The 25,755-nt window shown below is 44.5% G+C and overlaps 1 protein-coding gene across 1 annotated transcript in view; it reads right to left on the bottom strand.

The window, feature by feature from the left end:
* The window catches only part of CHCHD3 (coiled-coil-helix-coiled-coil-helix domain containing 3), a 217,168-nt gene extending 197,619 nt beyond the window's left edge, over positions 1-19,549 (bottom strand). Inside the window, exons 1-2 of the mRNA XM_083700960.1 lie at positions 19,356-19,549; positions 10,601-10,703 (exon numbers count right to left, since the gene is read on the bottom strand). Coding sequence (XP_083557086.1) covers positions 10,601-10,703; positions 19,356-19,439 — 187 coding nt within the window. The 5' untranslated portion in view covers positions 19,440-19,549. The remainder of the gene's footprint in view (positions 1-10,600; positions 10,704-19,355) is intronic.
* Positions 19,550-25,755: the final 6,206 nt, after the last annotated feature.

Here is a 25,755-nt window from a genome sequence, read left to right as displayed (position 1 = left end):
CCTACAAACCTATAAAAACAGATCCCACCACCTATCTGGAAAAAACCACCAAATCCAAAATAAAAGCCTCTCCTATCAGTGAAGAAATCCAGCTAAGAATCATCCCCAGAGAAAAATCATCCAGATGCCCCAAACTCTACGGCCTCCCCAAGATACACAAAGAAGGAACACCACTCAGACCAATAGTCAGCTCCATAGGCTCACCTCTACAAAATCTCGCTAAATTTCTCGCCAAGCAACCTCAGCCCTATGCAGAATCCATCTCTTCACACGTACCAAACTCCTTCCAGTTCATAGAAACAATAAAGAAGCAAAACCTACATCCTAATGACCTACTTGTGAGCTTCGATGTTGTATCTCTCTTCACACAAGTGCCCATTAATGAAGCCTTGACAGCTATTCAAAACAAATACAATCCCCCCGAATACATCTTGGACCTGACCAACCACTGCCTAACCAACACGTACTTCATCCACAATGGACAAAGATACAAACAGATAGAAGGAGCACCTATGGGATCACCCCTCTCACCGGTCATCGCAAACCTGTACATGGAACACTTTGAAACCAATGCTTTAGACAAGTCAGAACACAAACCCAAACTTTGGCTCAGATATGTTGACGACACCTTTGTAATTTGGCCACACGGGAAGGAAAAACTGGATAGCTTCCTCACACATCTCAACAACTTACACCCCAAAATACAATTCACTATGGAAACAGAAGCCAACAACCAACTTCCCTTCCTTGACGTCCTAATCTACAAAAAACCTGATGGCTCCCTAGGACACACTATCTACCAGAAAAAAACACACACCAACCGCTACTTACATGCACAATCACACCACCACCCTGCACAAATAAACTCCGTAGCCAAGACTCTCATCTCCAGAACCAAACGCCTGGCTGACAAAGACCACTTGACAACTGAGTTACAGAATCTCTCAAATGTGTTAATTGCCAATGGATACCAGCAAAACAGGATTACGAAGCTAATCCAAAAGGAAACACCCCCCAAAAACCAAGACACAGAAGAAAACAATGGCATGGCCCTCCTTCCTTATATCAAGGGCACTACAGATAAAATTAGCAAAATCCTCCATAAACACAAGATCAAAACAGCCTTTTGCACCAACCAAAAAATAGCCAATATCCTCAGAAACCCCAAGGATAAAATCCAGTTGGAAAACCAAGGGATCTATGAAATACCCTGCAAAGTCTGCCCAGCCACGTACATTGGACAAACAAACAGACGAATAAATGCACGTATCGCAGAACACAAGAATGCCGTCAAAAAAGAAGAAAAAACTTCCTCTCTTTTCCAACACATGAAAGAAACAGGACACGAAATTAATTTTGCAGATTCCAAATTGCTCTTTAACACGGAACATCACCACAAGAGAATAATCATGGAAGCCATCGAGATAGAGAAACACCCTCACAACATGAACAAGCGTGACGACACATCCCGCTTGCCAGACATCTGGAAATTAGCCCTCCCCACAAAAACTGACACCAGATCCAGAGGCACACAGAATGCCAACACCAATCAACCACACCAGACCCAAACCCAGACCCTCTCCACAGATGAATTACTGACACCATCCAGTAGCCAATCCATGGTGGCACCTCCAGATGCCGCACCCCCCTGCAATCCCTACACAGATCTGGCTGACACAAGCCACAAAACCACAGCTCGCCCCTATACACGAAGCCAAGCCAAAGCACAACTAAGTGCAATACAGCCATCTTCTCAGGAAAACTCTTCACAAAGTTCAAGAGGTCAAGACACAAAGACTTTAGCAACTAATCCACACCTAATGACCCACCTAAGTGGTACTCAGGATATCACTCAAGAAATCACTCAAGGTATCTCTCAAGTAATTAAGGAACAAAAGAAGAAAAGGCACACTAGCCTGGGAACTTCCTCTCTGCCCAGAACATTGGAGGCTAGACACCACACCCCCTCTACAGTATTTATAGGAACTCAAACATTGAGATCCCGCTCTGTTCCAGTAACAAGAAGCCGAAAGCACCAGCCTGAAGATGACGAGTGAGACCTCGTCGAAACGTCGCCTAGACACCCCAACTTTTACACGGGAAGACACCCGAGGACACCAAAACCTGCATTCCTGTACCCGTGAAAATCTACGAAAGCATATATATATATATATATATATATATATATACACACCCACCCCATAAAGGGCAGAAATATCTAAAAAGATGCACTTCAGAGCATCCACGCGAAACAGAACAATGTTAAATCAGCCCCTATCATTCTCCTCTTAGATTAAGCAGGGCTGTAAAGGGTATTAAAGAGATTTATTGTTCCAAAGGTCAAGAATTTTAAGCCTACTGCTTGGATTACCCAGCTAAGGGGACGCAATAATAAAAGTGCACACAAGGGAAGAAAGGCAATGTACATTTGGCTTCACGAAGAAATTCCAAAGTCAGAGCCTAGCCTTACTGCATATATATTTTCTGTTTAAACGAGTAGACTTCCAAATCACCGAACAAAGGCAAAAAGTCTGTGATGGAGGGCATACACATAGCTTTAAGCCAGGCATGTCCAACAGGTAGATCATGATCTACTGGTAGATCGTGGGGTGTTCCTGGTAGATCTCTGGCCCCTCAGCGATCTCCTTACCAAAAAGCAAAAAACAACAACCCAAATTTGGCTTACTAAAAAAAGCTCAACAAGTTTACTAAAACTTTACTAAAAAAAGCTCAAGCTCCACAACTTTGGATAGATCACTGCCAGTCTTTTTATGACAATGCATAGATCACAGCCAGTTTTTTTAATACTGTAAATAGATCACAGTCTATTGGGAGTTGGACATCCCTGCTTTAAGCTGTTGCCACCTTATAATTACATGATGTCCCAAGTTTGTGCTACTCGCATAAGCCAAAGATCTTAAAATCTATTTGGAGCACACTCAAGAGCTTCATTCTGCCCAAACAGATTTTTTGTTTTGTTCTGTTCTGTTTTTAAACAGCAGACCCCCACGCCATGTGAGAAACCACTTTAGAATTTCAAGAAAAATATGGCCAGGTATGCTGTTAACAATCTATTTTCCAGAAATCAAAGGGATTATCCATTAACAAATGCTCAAAATAAGCCCCAGCCTAGGGGTAATTATAGTAAAGCAAATTAGAATACTTTTACCTCTCCCCTTTAGGATATCATAACTGACTAGAAAACATCCAGAAAGGTATTAACATTTTTTTCCTGGAACCTGGCGGACTGGGATAATAAAAAGGCAGATAAGGATTTTATCCGTATGCTTCAGCAATTTGATATAATATGTTTGCAAGAGACTTGGTCTCATGAATTTAACCCTCCCCCCCCCTGCCCCACCTTACAATGTTATAAATCTTTTAGCTAGCAGCCAGCTGTTAATAAATTTATACAGGGCTGAGGAAGAGGGGGCTTGATTTCCTTTATATCACTTGATTTGGCTGGAGAAGTTTGGATAGCAGATTTTGGAACTCAAAATAACTACGTTTTGCCAGTACAAATCAAAACTGAATTAGGAATCTTTCTTTTCTGTATAAACATCTACCTTCCCGCTACTATAAGTCTGTCACTGACAACCAAGATTTGGTCAGATTTAACATCCCTACTGCAGCAGATCAGTTATAAATTCCTCATAGCATTTATACTTCTCTGTGGGGATTTTAATGCCCAAATTGGAACAGCAGCAGGGGGTTTCTTGCTACCTTTAGGCTTAGGCTTGGAAGGTGTCTTCCTAACCTCTCATTATTCTTTGGACAATAAATATAATGTGCAGGCTCTGAAGTTGTTGGATATTGTATTCCCACATAATTAATAAATCCTTCAGAAGAGTCCCGTAGACATTTCCAAGGGTCAGTATACTTATTTGCACAAATACAGGGGAAGTGCTATCAACCAGATGAGTTTCTCCACTTTTGTGGACACTTCTGAAGTGTTAGAACGAACAGAAAGGGACCAATTTCCAGTATCAGTGACCCTAGGTCCTCCAATAGAAGACATGCTTCAGGCTGGCCATCTTCCAATAGGGAACAATTTTTTTGTTGCATTGACACCTGCAGTTGTTCTAACTTAATTTCGATGTGATGATTTAATATCTGAAGTTGGTTTTGTTCTGTAAGCTCTTTTTTTTGCAATTCATTTTTAACTTTTCACCATAATCTTCGTTTTTCACAATGCAAGAATTCAATATTTTATTAAACACATAGCCAAAGTAGTACAATATGAGTATAAATGTAAGTGACTTATTTGGCATTGAACATGACATGTATAGCATTGAAAATGACATGTACAGTTGGAGGTATGCAAAAAATGTATTCCCTTGGGATACACAGTATACTGGGGAACAAATTTTTCTTCATTTTCTTTTGCATGAGATTTTTCAAGTGTTCTTACATGTTCTTTCAATGCTGATTTCAAATCTGAAATCAATTTTTGTGCACATGCTATAGTTATCTTTCAATTTCCAACTTTTGCCGATAGGTCGTATTTACACTGGGGATAAGTGGACACTGACACGTTGATCTACCCTAACCACATGGTAATTATTGTTTTTACAGTTTTGTAACCTAAATATTTGTATTTTTCAGATCGGACCATGGCTTCTTCAAGTAGACAAAAATGTGTAAAGAAGCCTTGTTCCCCAGTGTTATCTAAAGCAGAGGCTTTCAGCCTTCTGGAGTCCACGGCTCCCTTGACCAACTATATTCTTTCTACAGCACCCCTGTGGCACTCAGAAACCCTGTTAGGTCACCCCTTGCCTGCAGAACTGGCAGCCCCTCACCCTTTTTCAAACCCCGTTCCTTGTGGAGGGTTCCCTCAGCCTCCTCTCCCCTCCCTCTTGCTGCTGCCCCTGGTCTCTGAGCTGCACCCCTCACCCCAAAGAGAGGTGCCTCCTCACCCTGACCCACAGGGACCAATGAAGACGATGACCCCAGCCTTAGCAGCCCAATGGAAATGGGCTGAAGGTGAACGTGAGGCCACCATCTTACTCACCTTGGGAGGCAGCAGTGGCAGCAGTGGACACCGCCGGGCCTACATGGCGAAAAGGCTCCCCTTTGGCGCCGGGCACTCAGCTCCCAGGCAGGCATTGCACACAGCAAGCACAAGAAACGCCTACCTGCCCAGCCTCCCACTAGTCTGTCCATTCCCAACAGAAAGGGCTGGTGGACTGGCTGGCTGGGCTCCCTCACCTGCTTGCTTGCTTGCTTGCTTGCTTGCTTACTCCAAGGCCGCCTCAGCTCCTGGCGCCCAGCATCCACTGGCCAGCCCCAGAGGCACCATTTGCCTCCTGAGCTTGTAGCCAGGGCTACTGCAACAAACAGGTGCACAAGCCTTTGGGAGGCAGAGATGCAAGAGGGCATCTGAGAAGGGAGGGAAGGAAAGAGGGAAAGAGGCCAGTGTCGCCCGCAGCACTCCTGACCATCATTCAAGGCACCCCAGGGTGCCACGGCACACTGGCTGAAAACCACTGACCAAGGAGTTTAGAGGCGCGAATGGTTTGGGTGAGATACAGAGGTCAAATGGAAGGAACGTTTCTGTAATACAGGAAGTGGGGAATTGAAATCTGATTGATGGACCTGCTTTAGACGAGGAAATGGGTCTAGTGTGTTTCACGGCACCCCTGACCTTCATTCAAGGCACCCCAGGGTGCCACGGCACACTAGTTGAAAACCACTGTTCTAAAGGGTTGCCACATGGAGGATGAAGCAAGCTCTGGAGAGTAGGACCTTTCATATGGAGACAGTGAAAGTCAAAGCACAGACAATCAAAGGGACACTGATGAAGTTCTAATACAATAAGGGCAGCTGACTTTGTATCTCCTCATTTTTGTCACACTTGGTGTCTTGATACCACTTTATTCAATTTTAAAGTTATTTGACTTGACATGACCAAAACAGTTTTGAGATTTGCCTTTGTAACTTCATCCGTTTCCTTCTTCTTTTTTATCACTTAGAGCTCCGTAGAGTATTTTCTGTTCCAGAGCAGATCTCCGTTCCTCTTCTCTGGCTGGTTTGTTGGGTAATGCAGGAATACAGCCCAGGAAAGCAAACTCGCAAAGACCTCATCCAACTGGAATCAACTGTGCTTTATTCCATCACAGCAAAAGCCAAGGGACGTGAAAACAGAAGTGAGCTTTCCATAGCAAAGCTGCAATCATGGCTTTGGCTAGGATCACTGCCAGCCCTGCTAAACTCTGCCAATGACATGGTTCTCTCTGAGCCCTCGGATTCAGGTCAGCAGCAAGGGGGCATGTAAGGATGAGGACTCAGAAGGGGAGATGGGGAGGATGAGGCCATGGAAGGGGAGACAGGGAGGACAAGATTATGCAGCAGAGCCCGCCTGAAGAAGCCCTCCCAGATGCCTCAGGACCTGACAAGGTGCAAGACCCAGGAGTTGCCCCTTTCAAGCCTGTGGAGAGCTCTGGGGCACGGCCTGCTGGAGAGTATGAAGGAGGCGGCTCACCAGGCAATGTCTCCAAGGGAAAGATGGCGCATCAAGAGGAGTGCATATGCATTATGAGGTTTGGGCAACAGGCACAAATGCAAAACAATGAACTACAACCTTTGACCCCTCAGTCTCACAGTGAGGGGGAAAGGACTCTCTTATTCAAGTTATGGCATGCCAACTTGAAGGATTTGGTATTAAATGGTACATTTATATATAAATCATACATATATGAATAAATGCACACACTGCACTTGTCCTCATCACAGAGAGAACAAAAAACATGAAACTTTGCTATGCACTGATTTTAATAATCAAGTCTGTTCTTCCTTTTAATAATCAAGTCTGTTCTTCCTTTTACCTTCAGCTGAAAAACCTACTGTGACTTCTCCAGCCTTCGTACTTTGTTAAATATTCTTTTCCAGTAAAGGTGAGCTTTGCAGAAGCTGTGACCTCTCCCAGCAACAGTTACCTACCTGCCTAAGCTCATGTGTGATCTCCCTTCTCACCAGTGAGGCACCATTAAGCCATCTGAGTGCAGTACAGTATTGCTCAATTTGTATGCACAATCACAAGGAGAACTTTTGCACAATTTATCAGAGCCAAGTCCATTATATGCAAACCTAAGTGGCCGCGGGCGAAATTAAACTTATCTCTCTCGATGGTATCCGTGTCCCTTCACCTCATCTGCTCATTCAAGGACCACAAGAACTAATATGGCTTTCATATCAAAATGAGTCCATATCACTGTGCAGCAGCAGCAGCAGCAGCAGATATTCAACATGTTCATACATTTATGTGTTCTGCCCTTCTTGGCCATCAAGTTAGGCTCTGTGAATTATTACTCGGAATCATTACATAGCAACTTCATCTCAAAAAATAATCTCAAGGTAATTAAAATGTGACATGCAACTGAAGTGTGGCACCCCTTTTACTTCAAGCTGGCTGAAATAACAGCTGTTATCTTTCTTAATATACATTTATCATTATTGCAATTAGTTCCTGAACATTTCACTAAAAAGTACTTACAAAATTCATTTTACTTCTCCTCCCCACTTTGCCCCCACCCAAAAAACCTTCATATGCAAAAATCACAGAAGTACCCCTTGAGAATGGAGAGGCTTATTCTCGAAATCTCACCAGCCTGCGGCACATTGTGTGAAATGTCACAGGTGGCATTGGAGGACCAACAATGAGGAACAGAAGATCACAGCACTATGATAGACCGAAAGCTATGCAGTCTACCCTACAGTCACAGGCAGGATTAGCCACCCTGAGATACACTCACACAATCTAGAATGCAGTGTGCTATAAATACACGCTATGAAGATCAAATAGCTCCAAATGTCAAAAGCCAGTCATTCATTGTAGGTGGCAACTATACTTTCACACCCTATGTCCAGCCAGCTGCAAGATTTCGGGAGCAGGCAAAACTCACCTACCAAGAGCACTTGCATGTGTGCAATTGAGACAGTCAATGTGCTGTAGTGGTACAATCCATGGAGGTAAAGGTACAGTGGTGCCCCGCAAGACGAACGCCTCGCAAGACGGAAAACCCGCTAGACGAAAGGGTTTTCCGTTTTGGAGGCGCTTCACAAAACGAATTTCCCTATGGGCTTGCTTCGCAAGACGAAAATGTCTTGCGAGTTCCTGCAGGTTTTTTTCCCCTTTCCCCCCCTTTTTCTAAGCAGCTAAGCCGCTTATCAGCTGATCCGCTAAGCTGATAAGGCGCTAAAAGCCGCTAAACCGCTAATAGTGCTAATCCGCTAAGCTGTCAATGGGCTTGCTTCGCAAGACGAAAAAACCGCTAGACGAAGAGCCTCACGGAACGGATTAATTTCGTCTTGCGAGGCACCACTGTAAAAGTAAAGGTAAAGGTACCCCTGACCATTTGGTCCAGTCGTGACTAACTCTGGGGTTGCGCCGCTTTATTCAAAAGCATCAATTCTTCAGCGATCAGCCTTTTTTATGGTCCAGCTCTTACTTCCATACATCACTACTGGGAAAACCATAGCTTGAACTATACGGACCTTTGTCGGCAAGATGATTTCTCTGCTTTTTAAGATGCTGTCTAGGTTTGTCATCGCTTTTCTCCCAAGAAGCAGGCGTCTTTTAATTTCGTGACTCCATAGTTAAAGGCAAAGGCACCCCTGATCATTAGGTCCAGTCGTGACCGACTCTGGGGTTGCGGCGCTCATCTCGCTTTATTGGCCGAGAGAGCCGGCGTACAGCTTCCAGGTCATGTGGCCAGCATGACTAAGCCGCTTCTGGTGAACCAGACCTGTGTTCAAATCCAGGCTCGGCCATGAAGCTCGCTGGATGCCAATGGGCCAGTCACAGCTCTCAGCCTAACCTAACTTCCCATATAGAAAGCGTGCCACCCAGCTAAAAGTTCAAAATTGCCGGTCTCTTTAAGAGCCACAAATGGAAAGCTCTTCACAACGGTAAGGGAAATGGCAACAACTGATCCTTCAATGAAAAGCCACAACAGAGAAAGCAGACACTGAAAACTGATCCCACATTGTAAAGACAGCGACCTTAACGCTTTTCCTTTTTCATAACCTTTTTGTGCCTTCCTCCTTAAATAATACACTGACTTTTCAGGAATCCAGTAGTGTTAAAAAAAACAAATTAAGCCATTAAATTTGTCTATTATGACTAAGCGCTGCTTTTAGCACATGCATTCAAGAAACGCACTCAAACTAGGCTGATCGAATTACTTGTCATCACACAGCCCTAGGAAAGAATGACAGATGTACTTTAAAGATTTTGTGCTTGTTAAATATTTCAGTATGTTTAAAGTTACTCAAATAACTGAAAGACGATGTTTGCAAGAAGCAGGCTAGAGATTTCTTTATTATGGTTGTAACTTAATTTCTGCCCAACTTGAGATCAATAGATGCATCTTACATTGGCAAGCGCAATCGTAGGATAGAAATACTCTAGACTATGGGAGGAGGGGGTCTTCAAATATTGTGATAACTTGCAACGGCCTTGTTTAAGGACGCCTATGAACATCTCTTTAAAATGGGATACAGCTGTTCTCTGTATTACAAGATGAGACTAGCTTGCATCAAACTTCAGGGTGAGAGACGGATGTACCCACCAGTTACCCCTAACCCAATTCTGCCAGCATCACTGGCCCTTCCTAAGTACCATTTGTGGATATAGCTCAGTCGGTAGAGCAGGACACTCTTAATCTCAAGGTCGTGGGTTTGAGCCCCACACTGGGCATAAGATTGCTGCATTGCAAGGGGGTTGGACTAGATCAGGGGTGGCCAACTTCCAAGAGACTGCGATCTACTCACAGAATTAAAAGCTAGCAGTGATCTACTCCTGTTTTATTGGGCTTCAGGACAAAGCTGTTGAGCTTATTTAGGGAGGGGGAAATGCCCGTTTTTAGGGGGTTCGGTAAGCATAAGTTGCTTAGCTTTGGGAGGGACCAAAACCACACAGGGATCGACCAATAGATCGCGAGCGACCTGTTGGACATCCCTGGTCTAGAAGACCCTCATGTTCCTTTCTAACTCTACAATTCTATGATTCCAAACATACATTTGTCCCCTTTTCTGATGTGGGGATGAAACTCGTTTTTAAAAGTTTCAATACAGCTCTGGAAATGAGGAAGACAGTGGTATATTATGGGAGTCAGCTAATCAGCACTATGAAAATCTAGGCAATTTCTAACGGGAAAATCTTCATCTACTGAGGGCACAGGAAGTCTGCTTCCATGGTAGTCCCACAGTTCAAACTATGTGCATGCAACTTAACTTCCAGGTGCACATTCTGCTGAGTATCTTTTAAGGAACCTCACGGCTCCCAGAGTTAAAGCAGACATATCATCTACTAATGCATAAGTTGCAAAGTCAGATTTCCAAAGTATGTCTTAAGGTGAAAGTACAGCAGAGAGCAAACCGTGTTTGCATGCAACTGAAAAGGAAAGCAACAAGGGAGAAACTCAGTAGGGTGCTTAAAAACAAAAGCACCGTAAAAAAAAACATCCCGCTCTTGCAAAAAGTCGAAAGAAGGCAAATGAATGATTGGAACCAGCTCTGCAAAAAGACTTCAGGGTTTACTAAAATAATTTCAGAGCTACATTTTGATTCTTATCTCTTATAGCCAGAAGTGTGCACATACCTGAAGTGCCTCCAATCAAGCCATGACCACCAGAGCCCGATTTCTGAGACCTCCCACTTGCTGAAGAAGGGTCCTTCATACGCTCTATGACATTTTCAGACAGCTGAGGAGACATTGGAGCAAAGAAACACACAAAAACATCATAAGTTGGCTTATCAAAATATGTATTTCCCACACTGTCTTTGGTTCTAGCTCCAGGTATAATGTACTTTCTCACCCCCATTTTGTATTAGCTCTGAGCAGCAGAAAACACATTCTTTTAGGTATCAAAATCTGATAAACACTTTTTTAAAGCAACTAACAAGAACACTTTGGCAGTCCTAGAAATACATTTGCCCCAGCCTATCTGAGCTAAAAACACCCTTAATAATAATAATGATAATAATAATTATTATTTATTATTTATTATTTATACCCCGCCCATCTGGCTGGGTTTCCCCAGCCACTCTGGGCGGCTTCCAACAGAATATTAAAATACAATAATCTATTAAACATTAAAAGCTTCCCTAAACAGGGCTGCCTTCAGATGTCTTCTAAAAGTCTGGTAGTTGTTCTTCTCTTTGACATCTGGTGGGAGGGTGTTCCATAGGAGGGTGTGCCACTACTGAGAAGGCCCTCTGCCTTGAATCTTCACTATGCAAAAAATACATCAGCTTCATCAACATCATCAATTACATTTATATACCACCTTTTCTTCCAAGGAAGCTCAAGGTAGTATACATGATTCTTCTCCTCCTCACCATTTTATCATCACAACAACTCTGTGATGTAGGTTAGGCTGAGTGCGAGATCACTGGCCCAAGGTCACCCAGGGAGCTTCATGGCTGAGTAGGTATTTGAACCCTGGTCTCTGACACTCTGACTACAGCATGCTTTTGCAGCTACTACCTAGAGGCTGCAATCCTAGAAAAACTTCAGCATAAGTAAATACATTATAAATCATTGGGGCTGCTATACAGTGGTGCCCCGCAAGACGAATGCCTCGCAAGACGAAAAACCCGCTAGACGAAAGGGTTTTCCGTTTTGGAGGTGCTTCGCAAAAGGAATTTCCCTATGGGCTTGCTTCGCAAGATGAAAATGCCTTGCGAGTTTTTCCGACTTTTTTTCCCTTTCCCCCCCTTTTTCTAAGCCGCTAAGCCGCTTATCCGCTTATCCGCTAAAAGCCGCTAATAGGCTTGCTTCGCAAGACGAAAAAACCGCTAGATGAAGAGACTCGCGGAACGGATTCTTTTCGTCTTGTGAGGCACCACTGTACAAGTGTGGTTAGAACTGGGATGCATGTGCCAAACTAAGGCAGAGATTCCATTGTGCTGCAGAAATATCAGTTTCATGGACTAACAGGATATATTAGCTTGCCTATGCAGGCCATTAAGAATACAGTGGTGCCTCGCAAGACGAAAAGAATCCATTCCGCGAGTCTCTTCGTCTAGCGGTTTTTTCGTCTTGCGAAGCAAGCCCATTGACGTCTTAGCGGATTAGCGCTATTAGCGGCTTATCGGCTTATCGGATAAGCGGCTTAGCGGCTTAGAAAAAGGGGGGGAAAGGGAAAAAAAACCCCGCAGGAACTCGCAAGACATTTTCGTCTTGCGAAGCAAGCCCATAGGAAATTCGTCTTGCGAAGCACCTCCAAAACGGAAAACTCTTTCATCTAGCGGGTTTTCCGTCTTGCGAGGCATTCGTCTTGCGGGGCACCACTGTACATCTTTCCATAACCGTCATCTGATTTTAACTTTTTATATGGTTTTTTTATATATATGGTTTTATGTTCTATTGTTGCAAACCGCTCTGGCATTAAAAAAAAAAAAAAAGAATAGCAGTATACAAATATTTTCACAAACAAAAGGTAAATAAATAAATAAAGTAAATGTATGTGTAAATGTTAAATTCCCAAAGGCAAACATTAATGCACACAATCCCCTAGGCAAGGCTTCCTTGTCTACTTGGTAAATTAACACGCTGCTGCAGCAATGGGTATCCGGGTGCTATCCAGTATCAACTCTACAGTTTCTTGAGGAAACAGGACTTCAAGCTGCGTTAGTGTCACAGGGACACAAGCGTGCCTGTTTACAGGTGAACGAACAAAGGGAGGAGGAGGAATAAAAGAATAGTTGGCAGAGACTAAAGGAAAGCAGGGGCCAGGAGAAGTGTGAGGAAATCAAAGAGACAGAAGGAACAAACTCTTCCTCGGGTGCCACCCCAATATTTCCCTGTTTCATCATTCGCCTTTCATTTTTCTTTTGAAGTGCTGTTGGTAAGAGCTTTTACATAAGCTTCAGAAACGATGACCCCCCAGGTTCCATGGCACAGAGAACCACTAGGTTTCTTTGAGGAAAGGATAGGAGTTGTTGAGACAAAAGGAAAATATGAGGGACATGACAAGGTAAGGAAACAAACACTGGAAGGTGGGCATTAGAAGCTCTAATACCAGGGTTCATTATTGTCTGCGTTTATTGAAAATATCTGTATCCCATGCTTCCACGAGATTGTTCTCTAAGGGGCCTCACAACAAACCATTCAAGATACAATCCATTACAATAAAGTACAGTGGTACCTCGTGTTACATACGCTTCAGGTTACATACGCTATAGGTTATAGACTCCACTAACCCAGAAATATTACCTCAGGTTAAGAACTTTGCTTCAGGGTAAGAACAAAAATCGTGCTCCAGCGGTGCGGCGGCAGCAGGAGGCCCCATTAGCTAAAGTGGTGCTTCAGGTTAAGAACAGTTTCATGTTAAGAACGGACCTCTGGAATGAATTAAGTACTTAACCCGAGGTACCACTATAGATTAAAACTGCTGCAGCAGCCAGGAGGAGACAAATGGACAAAACACACACACACACAAAATCCCACCCTCCTCAAACCATCACCTATGGTGCTTTGCAACTCAAATTCAAACTCTGGCTAGGTGCCAGGGAGTTGTCATTTGGAACTGAGTAAAAATTACCCTATTGACAAGGATGCTGCTCTATCATAAGAACCTTTAGCTATTACAGTCGTAACTTGGAAGTCAAACCGAATCCATTCTGAAAGTCCATTCGACTTTCAAAACATTCGGAAACCAAAGCTCCTGCAGCCAATCGGAAGCCACAGAAGCCCTGCCTGACGTTTGGCTTCCAAAAAAAGTTTGAAAACCAAAACACTCACTTGTGAGTTTCGATTGTTTGGGAGCCAAAAGGTACGAGTATCAAGGCGTTCCGACAACCAAGGTATAACTGTACTTCCTAGCTTTGAAAACTGCCGTCCTCAAACCATATATAGCCTGATCTGTTGCAAGCTCACTAAGAGAAGACCTGGTGCGTTCAGTATGGTTTACTATCAAGCAACTGTGTAGTCTTGCACAAACCCTTGTGCTTAATTAGAAAATAAACTAGCTCCAGGGCACTTGCCTCCAAGTAACAATGTGCCTGACTGCAGGCTTACCTTGCAATCCTATGCATGTTTACTCAGAAGTTCTCCCACTGCACTGAGTGGGTGTTACACTTAGGTACGTATGTACAAAATCACAGCCTTTGTTGAAAGTTTATACAGTTCAAGACTAGAAGATGTGTTCCGTCATTCCTTGTAGTAACATTAACACAAGCTAGACACCTTTAAGTTTTCTTCATGCTATGTTTCTCAGCGAGACCTCACTAAGACCTGTGTTTCATCACAGACTGAATCATAAGCAGCACTGTATGGAAGAGGATCACACCAGAACAGCCAGACACCTGTTCAGTTCATCTCACGCCCACAAATTTCCCCACTGCAAGCCAGGCAAAATTTTCCCCTGCCGTGACAATGATAGAACATGCTTTTAAAAATATTTAAGTAATGAGAGAGTTGTGTACCCTGGAATAGAGCAGAAAGGGCAAGGTTAAAACAGAAAAACCAAGGTTAAAGGAGAAGAAGAGAAAGCAGTAAGTCAGAGGAGCAGGACGGAAACCCCCTGCAGATTTGACGCAAAGGAGCAGAAATACTGAAATGTGATATCATCTATCCAACCCTGGCATGGGAGGTATCAATGGCTATTAGTCATGATGGAATATGTTCTGCCTCGACTGTCAGGGGCAATATGCCTCTGAACATCTGTTGCTGGGAGTCACAAGCAGGTAAAATGTTGCACTCAGGTGCTGCTTTCGTGCTTCCCATAGACATCTAGTTGGCCATAGTGGGGAAAAGATGCTGGACAAGACTGGCCAATGGCCTGATACAGCAGGTCTTATGCTCACAGGTCTCCCACTAGAGTAACCAAGGCATTTTCTTTCCAGATTTGAGATTGGACAAGGAAATCACTACCATGCAGAAGTTAAAGCAGTTAAGTTGCTACCACTACCCACTGGATCACCTGAATATGGGAGACCAGGTGGTCAAGTCTAGGAATCTAGCTTTATTTATTTTTTTAAGCAGCAGTTTTACAAATAGCTTCTTCAAGGCAGTAGGGCAGAACTGCCCACTCTGAGAGTATTTTACCATAGCCTAGAACAACTGGCCAGTCTCTCTGAGCAGGCAAGAACCTAACAAGGTACACATGCCTGAGTGAATGTTTCCTTGGGCATCAGAAACTGAAATTATCCATGTGCATAACGGCAAGATTTACCAATGAGCACTATGCACCTGGACTGCACGAGCTCAACTTAAAATAAAGGTTCAGGCAAAAGGTCCACGTGCGGAGGAAAATATTTGGCCTGGCCTGTTCTTGTGCCTTGAAAAGCAGCTTGAACTGTAACAGCAGAAAACAGCATGCAAAACTTTTCAGGAGATTAATCTTATCACCTCCTGCAAGGAGAAGCTCGGACCTCGACTCACTCACCTGTGACCCAGCTCTATGGGTGTTGAAGCAATTGGGAGTGCTATCTACAGGCACTGGCCGTGGTTTCCTTCTGCACTATCCAAAAAGAGAGAGCAAGCAGAGGCAGTCACTGCAGGTGCCACCCACTTGCTCACATCTGTAATTTCTCTCTTAAAACTGTAGCAGTTGGTGCTGGTCCCATTCTGGCTGCCTAGAGAGGGCAAAGGAATGAGTGAACAGAGGGAGTGGCAGGATACCATTTCCTCAGATTACTCACTGAAGGTTTTCACTCTCCAGTACTGTGGTTGCGCAGTCTCTGGGCAATGCAGCTAGCCCAATTCAGACCACTGTGTCACCAATAAAAGGAGAATCCAAATAAACAAGTGAGCTAGAAGCGGCAGGAATTGCTTCTTTCTACTGTCGCCTGGGCCTCTCATTGGCATAGTGCAGAGGTGAGGAACAGCCAGCCCGTGAGCCACACATGAAGAGGCATACAGCCTCCAACAATAGAGGCAGATAATATCCATCCTGGCACGTAGCCATTGAAAGCTTTTTCATCCTCTGTGAATCTGCCCAACCCTCTTTCAAAGACATCCAAGAGCCAGTGTGGTGTTGTGGAAGAGACCAGAACCGTGCACAGTACCCCAAAATGCAGTTGCACCACAGATTTGTGTTATGGCATTATCAGGATATTGGCGGTTTCATTTTCCATTCTGTTCCATAATGCCACCTCTGCCACGCCCTTCTCTCCACCCTTTTGTCCTTATCTCCTGCTTGGACTACTGCCATGCGCTCTACATGGGGCTATCTTTGAAGGTGACCCGGAAACTGCAATTAATCCAGAATGTGGCAGCTAGACTGGTCATTGGGAATGGCCGCTGGGACCACATAACACCAGTCCTAAGAGATCTGCATTGGCTCCCAGTATGTTTCCAATTCAAAGTGTTGGTGCTGACCTTTAAAGCCCTAAACGGCCTTGGGCCAGTATCCCGGAAGGAGCGTCTCCACCCCCATCGTTCAGCCCGGACACTGAGATCCAGCGCCGAGGGCCTTCTGGCGGTTCCCTCCCTGAGAGAAGTGAGGTTACAGGGAACCAGACAGAGGGCCTTCTCAGTAGTAGTGCCCGCCCTGTGGAACACCCTCCCTTCAGATGTGAAGGAAATAAGAAGCTATCTTATATTTAAGACATCTGAAGTCAGCCCTGTTTAGGGAAGTTTTTAATATTTAATGCTGTATTGTTTTTAACACTTGATTGGAAGCCACCCAGAGTGGCTGGGGAAACTCAGCCAGATGGGCGGGGTATAAATAATAAATTATTATTATTATTATTATTAGCCTCAAATGTTGCAACCTTTCCTCATAAAATATATTCCTAATAATAATAACAACAACAGGGCAGCTTGCTGTGGCCCTCCCAGCCACAGCAGTTGTGTAAACTGCAAAGGACAGGGACCTCACATCCAGCAGACTGAGATGTTTGCAGCCACTCTTCTTCCTCACTAAGGGAAGTAATAGCACTGCTCTATTCTGCCTTGGTCAGACCACACTTGAAGTATTGTGTACAGTTCTGGGTGCCACAGTTTAAGGATATTGACAAGCTGGGACCTGTGCAGAGGAGAAGGAGCAATATAATGAAGGGTCTGGAAACGCAGTCTTATGAGGAACAATTGAGGGAGTTGGGTATGCTGAGCCTGGAAAAGAGGAGACGAAGAGATGATAGTTATCTTCAAATATCTCAGGGGCTACCGCATGGAAGATGGAGCAAGCTTGTTTTCTGCTGCTACGGAAGCGAGGACCCAGACCAGTGGATTCAGATGATAATAATAACAACAACAACAACAACAACAACAATAATAATAATAATAATAATAATAATAATAATAATAATAATAATAATATTTTCTTATTTATAACCCGCCCATTTGGCTGGGCTTCCCCAGCCACTCTGGGCGGCTTCCAACAAAATATTAAAATACAGTAATGCATCAAACATTAAAGGCTTCCCTAAACAGGGCTGCCTTCACTTGTCTTCTAAAAGTCTGGTAGTTGTTGTTCTCTTTGACATCTGTTGGGAGGGCGTTCCACAGGGTGGGCGCCACTACCGAGAAGGCCCTCAGAGCTAGACCTAAGTGTCCAGGTAGAACGATGGGGGTGGAGACGCTCCTTCAGATATACTGGACTGAGGCCTTTTTGGGCTTTAAAGGTCAGCACCAACACTTTGAATTGTGGTCGGAAAGATGACAAGAAAGGAGATTCCAACTCAACATTAGGAAGAACTTTTGGGTGGCAAGAGCTGTTCAGCAGTGGAACAGACTCCCGTGAGAGACTGCAAATTTTCTACACCTTGAGAGGTTTATAAAGCAACCGTCAGGTGGCCATCTGTCACGGATGCTTTCGTTAAGATTCCTGCATTGCAGGGGGTCAGAATGGAAGACCCTCATGGTCCCTTCCCACTCTGCAATGCTACAGTCCCATGAGGTGCACCTCCAGGTGCCACCAGACAAAAAAGCCTTGTCAATGCAGAAAAACAGGAGCCCCAGACGTAGGGCAAGTCATTAGCCATAACCGTGCCTCTGCAACAGATGGATCCTGTCAAGGACTTTAACTGTCAGGGCCATCTCATTTGCACGCCACCTTTCCATAGCTATAAACCATGCTTGAGACGGCTTACAATAACTAAATAAAACTCGTGGGACAGTACAGGGCCAGATGGGAAACTACAATGGCAGATTCGAACGCCTTCCCCAGAGACCATTGCAAGACCAAAAGATAAGAGACGCATGAAGCACAGGGTGGAGCAATGGAGAATTTCTGAAACATCAATGGGATATTAGCTCCGCCCAAGGCATGATGGAGAACAGCAGCAGCCGGGAACAGATAAGACATAACATTTTACAAGGACAGGAAGAAACACCATGGACAGAATAACGGCCACACACAGGAAGAACAAGGATATGGTTTGAGTGTCTCACTTGTAGTTTTATAAATCAGTTAATGTGCCAATACGAATGGAAGTCGTTAATACGGCAGTTGTTGTATAAGGGATTTGTTAACTTGACTAGAGTGTAATTGAAATTAGTAAGATTTTGGAACTTGGGAGTATAGAAAAATCCAACTACTGTTTGTATCCTTTGAATAACTTTGTGTACATGATCAATTTTTTCTGTTTGTCTTTTTATGAATTTTGTTTTCTTTTTATATTTTTGGTCTTTTTGTAATACTTTTTCGAAGATGTGGGTGTAATGTTTAACGTTTGTTTTTGTTGCATTTTTTCAATATGAAATAAAGATTATTTTTTAAAATATATATATATATTGGAACATGGAAATAAACAAAATCACCAAACCATCAATTCTAGCATGCAGGGGTGGGGGGACAGGACCTAAATTATATAATTTGATGATGGATACTGAATGATGGACAGGACGCGGGTAGCGCTGTGGGTTAAACCACAGAGCCTAGGACTTGCCAATCAGAAGATTGGCAGTTCGAATCCCCGCGACGGGGTGAGCTCCCGTTTCTCGGTCCCTGCTCCTGCCAACCTAGCAGTTTGAAAGCACACCAGCGCAAGTAGATAAATAGGTACCGCTCCGGCGGGAAGGTAAACGGCGTTTCCGTGCGCTGCTCTGGTTCTCCAGAAGCGGCTTAGTCATGCTGGCCACATGACCCGGAAGCTGTACGCCGGCTCCCTCGGCCAATAAAGCAAGATGAGCGCTGCAACCCCAGAGTCGGTCATGACTGGACCTAATGGTCAGGGGTCCCTTTACCTTTACTGAATGATGGGTATTCCTAATTGTATTGTAATATGGCATTGTTATAATGAGGCTATTATTGGATTATTGCAATTGAAAACTAATTTAAAAAATCACAAAAAATAAGAGACGTAGTAAATGAGCAGCAGCAGCGGAGGTCAAGGCAGCAGCACGACAGCCCTGCAAGGTCGGCCTGTCCTCTTCCCTCCCTCCGTCCCTCTCTCTCTCTCACCCGGACGCCCTTCACCACCGTGATGTTGTCATTCTCGTCCGCCTCGAAGGTGACCCTCCGCGGGGCGCTGCCTCCGCCGCCCATCACCACCGGGCTGTCGGCGAGGGTCCCGCACTCGAGCGCCGACTAGGCCGCAAAGAAGCAGAAGACGGGACAAGGTGCCCGAGGAGACCCGCGCCACGCCCACCGACGCGCGATTGGCCCGCCGCCCCTCGGGGCCCGCCCACCGCCCACAGCGCGCCGGGCTCCCGTTGGCTCAGGAGCTGGTTGCCCGGGGCAACAGCCCGCCCCGGAGTGGTGACCAGGCCGGGTGGAAAGTTTTTTCCGACTCGTGGGTTTCCCGAAAGAACTTGTGGGAGCTGAGAAGGCGGCGAGACTTCAATTCCCAGGATGCCCTGGGGCAAAGGGGAGTGTTCGCAAGGCAGGCTGGGTAAAAGGGAGTCTGCCTGAGAGTCAGGCCGCAAATCAGTCCGGGGAGTCAGGCCGCAAATCACGCGCGGGAGCCGCAATGGATTGTGGGCTGTGTAGTTCAAGCCTTCAGATGTAGCTGCTGCTTTTATTTGCTCTTTTATTATACTTTCTTAACTGAATTTTGATAGCGGCAAAGCAGGTTACGGGGGCAGAAGGAATTAAATAGGAAACGGTTTGAAGCTGTCAGTAAACTGTCAACAAGGAAGCATGGCACAGCTAATGCAGTTTACTGGTGAAAATTTTGTGTATATAATAATACAATACAATAGTAAAGAATATAATGAGGAAAAGGATGTGTGGTCTATAATTTCAGTGGGTTCTGCAGTCTAAATGAAAACAATCACGCAAAATTTCTCCCCGAAAAAATATAATTTATATAAAAAATATACCCTTGGACTGTACTAAATCCTATCACTTGTGGTACCTTATTAATTGGGGGTTGTTGTTTTTTAAAGGATTACTCTCCCCCCACCCTCCTCCCAGGTTTTTAGTTGTTTCTATTGTAGCTGTAAGGCACATGGAAGGAGGCAGCATATAAATTAATAATAATAATAATAATAATAATAATAATAATAATAATAATAATAATACCACCTGACTCCCCTGAGCCAAAATCGCAAATTGCTAAGTCCACGTAATTGAGATCAGAAGTCTTCCCAAATTGCCATTGCGATTAGGGCTCCTGCCAAAATATGCGAGATCAGAGCCTTGTTATTTAGATATCGGTCCAAATTTTTATTTATTACAGTGGTACCTCGGGTTACATACGCGTCAGGTTACAGACTCCGCTAACCCAGAAACAGTACCTCTGGTTAAGAACTTTGCTTCAGGATGAGAACAGAAATTGTGCTCTGGCAGCACAGCGGCAGCAGGAGGCCCCATTAGCTAAAGTGGTGCTTCAGGTTAAGAACAGTTTCAGGTTAAGAACAGACCTCCGGAACGAATTAAGTACTTAACCCGAGGTACTACTGTGCTACATTTACATCCCATCCTTCCTCCAGGGATCTCAGGATGCCTACATGGCCCCTCCTCCTCTTCATGCCACCCTCCCAACAACCTTGTGAGGTAGGTTAGGCAGAGAGAGAGAGAACTAAACCCAAGGTCACCAAGTTACTTTAATGGCGAAGTCCCCTAGGTCCCAGTCCAGCAATCCAACCACTAGGCCATACTGACAAGCTCTGAAATAGCAATCCTATATAAGCTGAACTTAACAGGATTCATTGTTAGGGCTTTAAAGGTCAGCACCAACACTTTGAATTGTGCTCAGAAACTTAGCAGCTTCAGCTCATGCCAGATGCGTCTGGGCGCATCCTGATAAGGTTGCGCAGCCAAAAGCACATTACACTAAGCTACCACCCCAGCAGGTACGCTGCCTTCCCTGTTCTGTGCAGGAACAAGGCTGAGGGCATATTGACAAGGGCAAAAAAATGGAAGTGTGGGTGTGAAGTAATAGCACATGAAACAACCACGCATTGCAAGCAAGCAAGGAAGGAAGCCTTGGCACGACTGAATTGCAAAACGATTCCCACCCAGCCTGCACACACATAGCCCCAGTATTACAGAGAGACCTGTCGTCAGCATAAACGCAAGGGAGTCTCTTCTTGGCTTCCAGAGCAAATTGATGCATGAAGCAGAAAAGCAGGCATGCCATGATGTTAAGCACCGAGGCACCAGGTGGAGAAGATAAGGTTCAACAGGAGCTCGAGGGGGGAAACCTATTAGCAGTGGATTGTGGCATTGTGTCTTCCTCATTTGCCACAAACAGAAACCAACTTTTGATTGAATACGAGGCCATTTCCCCCCGCGATGAACCTCTTTGGGATTTAAAGGCTATGTGGAAACAGTTTGTCAAAAGAGCAGTTGGTTTATGTATTGAAAACACCAAGGTTTGTGGCAGGGTGGTAATTTAGGTTCAGATTAAGCCTCTTGAAGAAAAAAGTCATAGCCAAAGAGGATTCCACACACACCAAAAGCCATCAAAACAACCAGCCAGTTTCTGGAGAAATTCCAGCACACCTCATTAGGAAAGTGGTGTTTTTTTTTGTTTGGGTTTTTTTAGGGTTCAATCTCCAGTTTTTAAAAAACAAAAAACAAGCAGCAGCTGAATGGAAAGACTCATTTTTCTGAGACCCTGGGGACAGTCTAGCTCTGAAGGCTGACATTCCTGGATGAAATGGGACAATTAGACCCACCTGCTGTAAGGCAACTTCCTCTGTGCCTATATTTTGATGTTTTCCTCAGGTAAACTCAAGTTTGCTTTTCAATTATAATCCCGTGCCTCGAGATGGCAAAGCCTCATCCCACCAAACAATATCGGGAACCTATTGTAGAAAGTTATTTCTCTCCAGCTGCCAGTTTAAATGCTGAGTGGCCTCAGCTAATTGGACCTTTATTAGAGTTTTTACCTGCCATTCACCAGAAAGTCCCAGGGCAGATTACAACAATGTAAAAACACAATCCTTTATTACTTTGGGGGGCTCCTTGGCAATCTAGAAAATCACCGGAAGAATATGAACGCACACAAACACACACACTTGACACGACGCGGAATGGAGTGGAACTTCCAAAAGTATTTAATACCTCGTGTCATGTGCAGTGACGTTTTAGTATCCAATTGTGTTTAGAAGCTGAGAACACAGGCTCTTCTTGCGCTAATAAATGTCGTATGGTCCACAAAATCTTCATGCCATCATTTTATTATCATTATTATTCATGAAGGTGCCACTTCACTCTTCGGTGTTTCGTTGCAACCACCTAAAATGGCTACCCCTCTAGAAGGTGGCAGTGTTGGCTTGAAACAGTATTCTGACACACTGAGCAGCATCCAACACAATTGTCCCATTAGCAGAGTAGCTCCCAAACTGTTTTTGGGCCACTGGCCGCCTGGCTCCATAAACTCATCCCTGGTGCCCTTGCCCTACAAAAAGCATTATTCAGAATAGTGTAGGGTTACCAGACGTCCCTGTTTCCCCAGGACAGTCCCCAGATTTGCGAATAAGTCACCAGACAAATTCCATCCCCGGAATATCCCTGGATTTCATCTAATGTCGCCGGGAAATGCAGCAGTGGCGGTCTCAGCAGTTGGCTCTGGCTGGCTTCAGGAGCTGCTCAGAAGTCCCCATATGATGCTCATAGGCGCCGACTCCATGGGGCCTGAGGGGGCCCGAGCCCCCTCAAAAATTCGTTTGGGGGGGCTCTGCCCCCCCAACAATTTAAAAAAATATTAGTTATATTATGCTTTGTAAAATCACAAAATTATGTTGGTATTTTTTATTTTCCTTGTTTGACGATAGTTACCTTTTAAAATACATTCAGTAATGAGTTAAAACAAAACCACTCCCGATCTAGAGAGGGGGTGGGGTTGCGGGCTCTCGACCCATCAACAATCTCGCGGGGCTGGCGTCAGCCCCGCGAGAAGCGGGGATTCCCCCTAGCTCATTAATATTCACCGCCCACGGCGGCAGCCAATCGGCTGCCGCAAAGGGCGGGCCCTCACAGGTTCACTTAAGGTCGGGGCAGCCCGGGGCTTGCCCCTTTCGTTCCCCCAGCAGCAGCGGTTTGGAGGTCTTGGGCCCCCCCAATATTTTTTATAAGTCGGTATGGGCCCCCGCCCCCCCAATATTTTTTATAAGTCGGCGCCCCTGATGATGCTGGCGCAGGGGGTCTAAGATGCAGCTTCCGGGCTGCCTCCACCTTCCCTGACCCCCATAACTAAGCTGTGAAAAAAGGCTTCATGCTGCCTATCGGAGCAGCCTCCCAACTCCTACTTGCGTGCAAGCAGGAGGGGGCAGTGATCTCTCAGGCGACGGGAAGCCTTCCTTCCCAGCTGAGGGATCCCTGCCCCCTCCTGCTTGCACGCAAGTAGGAATGGGATTGGGGCTGCTCCAATGGGAAGGGAGGCATTGCGCTGCCTGAGCCTCACCACAGCCTCCGCTCTCGGCCCTCCTTCTCCGCCTTCCATGCCTGACCCACTGCACACTGCTTCCCCACCACCACCACCAAAGAACCAACAACTCAGGGGCTGCCCAGGTTCATGGAGAAAGAAGATAGAAACCTCGGAAGAAGGGGAAACGTGGCAGTTGCAGTCAAGGCGGCAGCAGCAAAGTCCCAAACATGTAGTATTTATTTATTTACTTACTTATTTACTTATTTAAAGTGTCCCCGGATTCATTGAAAAAAAATCTGGTAACCTAAGAATAGTGATTTGCACAACCCACTGAGGAATATAACATCACAATAAGATTCAAAACAATAATTAATTGCACCCTTTTGTGGGTTCCCCAGCGGCTGCTGCCATGACCAAGTTAAGTTTCCTGATTCATCACAATGCTGTGGGTATTGAAGAAATCGACTAGAAATCCCACTGCACAGGACAGCTTCCTTTTTAAAAAAATAATTTTTATTCATTTTTCAAACATTTTTGTACAATCTACTCATCCTTTATCACACAGTCCTCAATTTTTGACTTCCCTCAATTTCTCTGCCAATCTTTCGTTAAAGTTTCTATTGTTAACGCATTTCTAAAGTTACTATTGCCTTTAGCCATTCCTCTACCTTTCACTTACTTCTTTTTTACAATATTTCTTAATTTTTCACAGAGACTCTTCAAAACCAACAAGCGTTGTCTGTACATCACATATGCCTTTCAGATACTCTGTAAATCTCCCCCAGTCCTCAATAAACTTTTGGTCTTTCTGATAACAAATCTTCCCAGTCAGTTTATCCAATTCTGCATATTCAGTCAGTTTCATTCTCCATTCTTCCACTGTTGGAATTTCTTCCTGCTTCCATCTTTGCGCCAGAAGTATTCTTGCTGCTGTTACTGCGTATTGGAAAAGTTTACAGTCTTTTCTATTAATTTCATTACCTACCAATCCTAAGAGGAAAGCCTCTGGTTTTTTAACAAATGTATATCTCAACATCTTTTTCAATTCATTATATATCATTTCCCAGAAACCTTTCACCTTTTTACATTCCCACCACATATGATAGAAAGTTCCTTCTTTTTCTTTACATTTCCAACACTTGTTACATGTTTTATACATTTTAGCCAATTTTACTGGCGTTATGTACCATCTATAGACCATTTTCATTACATTTTCCTTCAATGCGGTACACACTGTAAATTTTAACCTTTCATTCCATAATTTCAGGACAGCTTCCATCATCTCCAGTGGTAGCCCCAAGACCTACTTTCCTCAATCCCATTTCGACTTGGAAGTTTTCCAGTCCAGGCTGAGCGGAGAAAGACAGACTAGAAGTGGCAGGGGCACTGCCCAAATGTCAGAGCATAGCCTGTCTGACTTACTTGCTTACTGCTCTAGTGAGGAAGCACCCAGACCCTATTATGAAAAAGCCCAGGCGGCCTAATAGGCAATTCTGCTGTAATACACACTGTAATTAAATGGTTGTCTGCAGATATCTGTGTGTTCCGATTGGTTCTGTGGTTTGGCAATCAAAAGCGAAGGCCTATGGAACTTTTGAGTCAGGGGGAATTCACTGGACCCGTTTGCCCTAGACCACCCTTGTTTGAGGACTGGGACATTCGCAGGGAAACCAAAATGCTTGTTTACAAAGCTACTGTACTACCAACCTTACTGTATGCTTGTGAAACATGGGCCACTTATAAACGCCATCTCCAACTCCTCAAAAGATTCCATCAACGGTGTCTCTGAAAACTTTTACACATCACTTGGGAAGACAGGCAAACTCATGCCAGTGTACTGGAAGAAGCAAAGATCACCACTGTCAAAGAGATGATTCTTCAACATCAACTTTGTTGGACTGGTCATGTTGTGTGGATGCCTGATTATCGTCTTCCAAAGCAACTTCTCTATTCTGAATTTAAAAATGGAAAGCACAGTGCTGGTGGTCAACACAAGAGGTTTGAAGACTCTCTCAAGGCAAATAAAAAAAAACGTAGTATAAA

This window comes from Podarcis gaigeae, assembly GCF_964106915.1.
Source record: "Podarcis gaigeae genome assembly, chromosome: 10".
Lineage (NCBI taxonomy): Eukaryota > Metazoa > Chordata > Lepidosauria > Squamata > Lacertidae > Podarcis > Podarcis gaigeae.
Note: the sequence above shows the minus strand (reverse complement) of the source record. Positions and strands in the feature narration are given on the sequence as shown.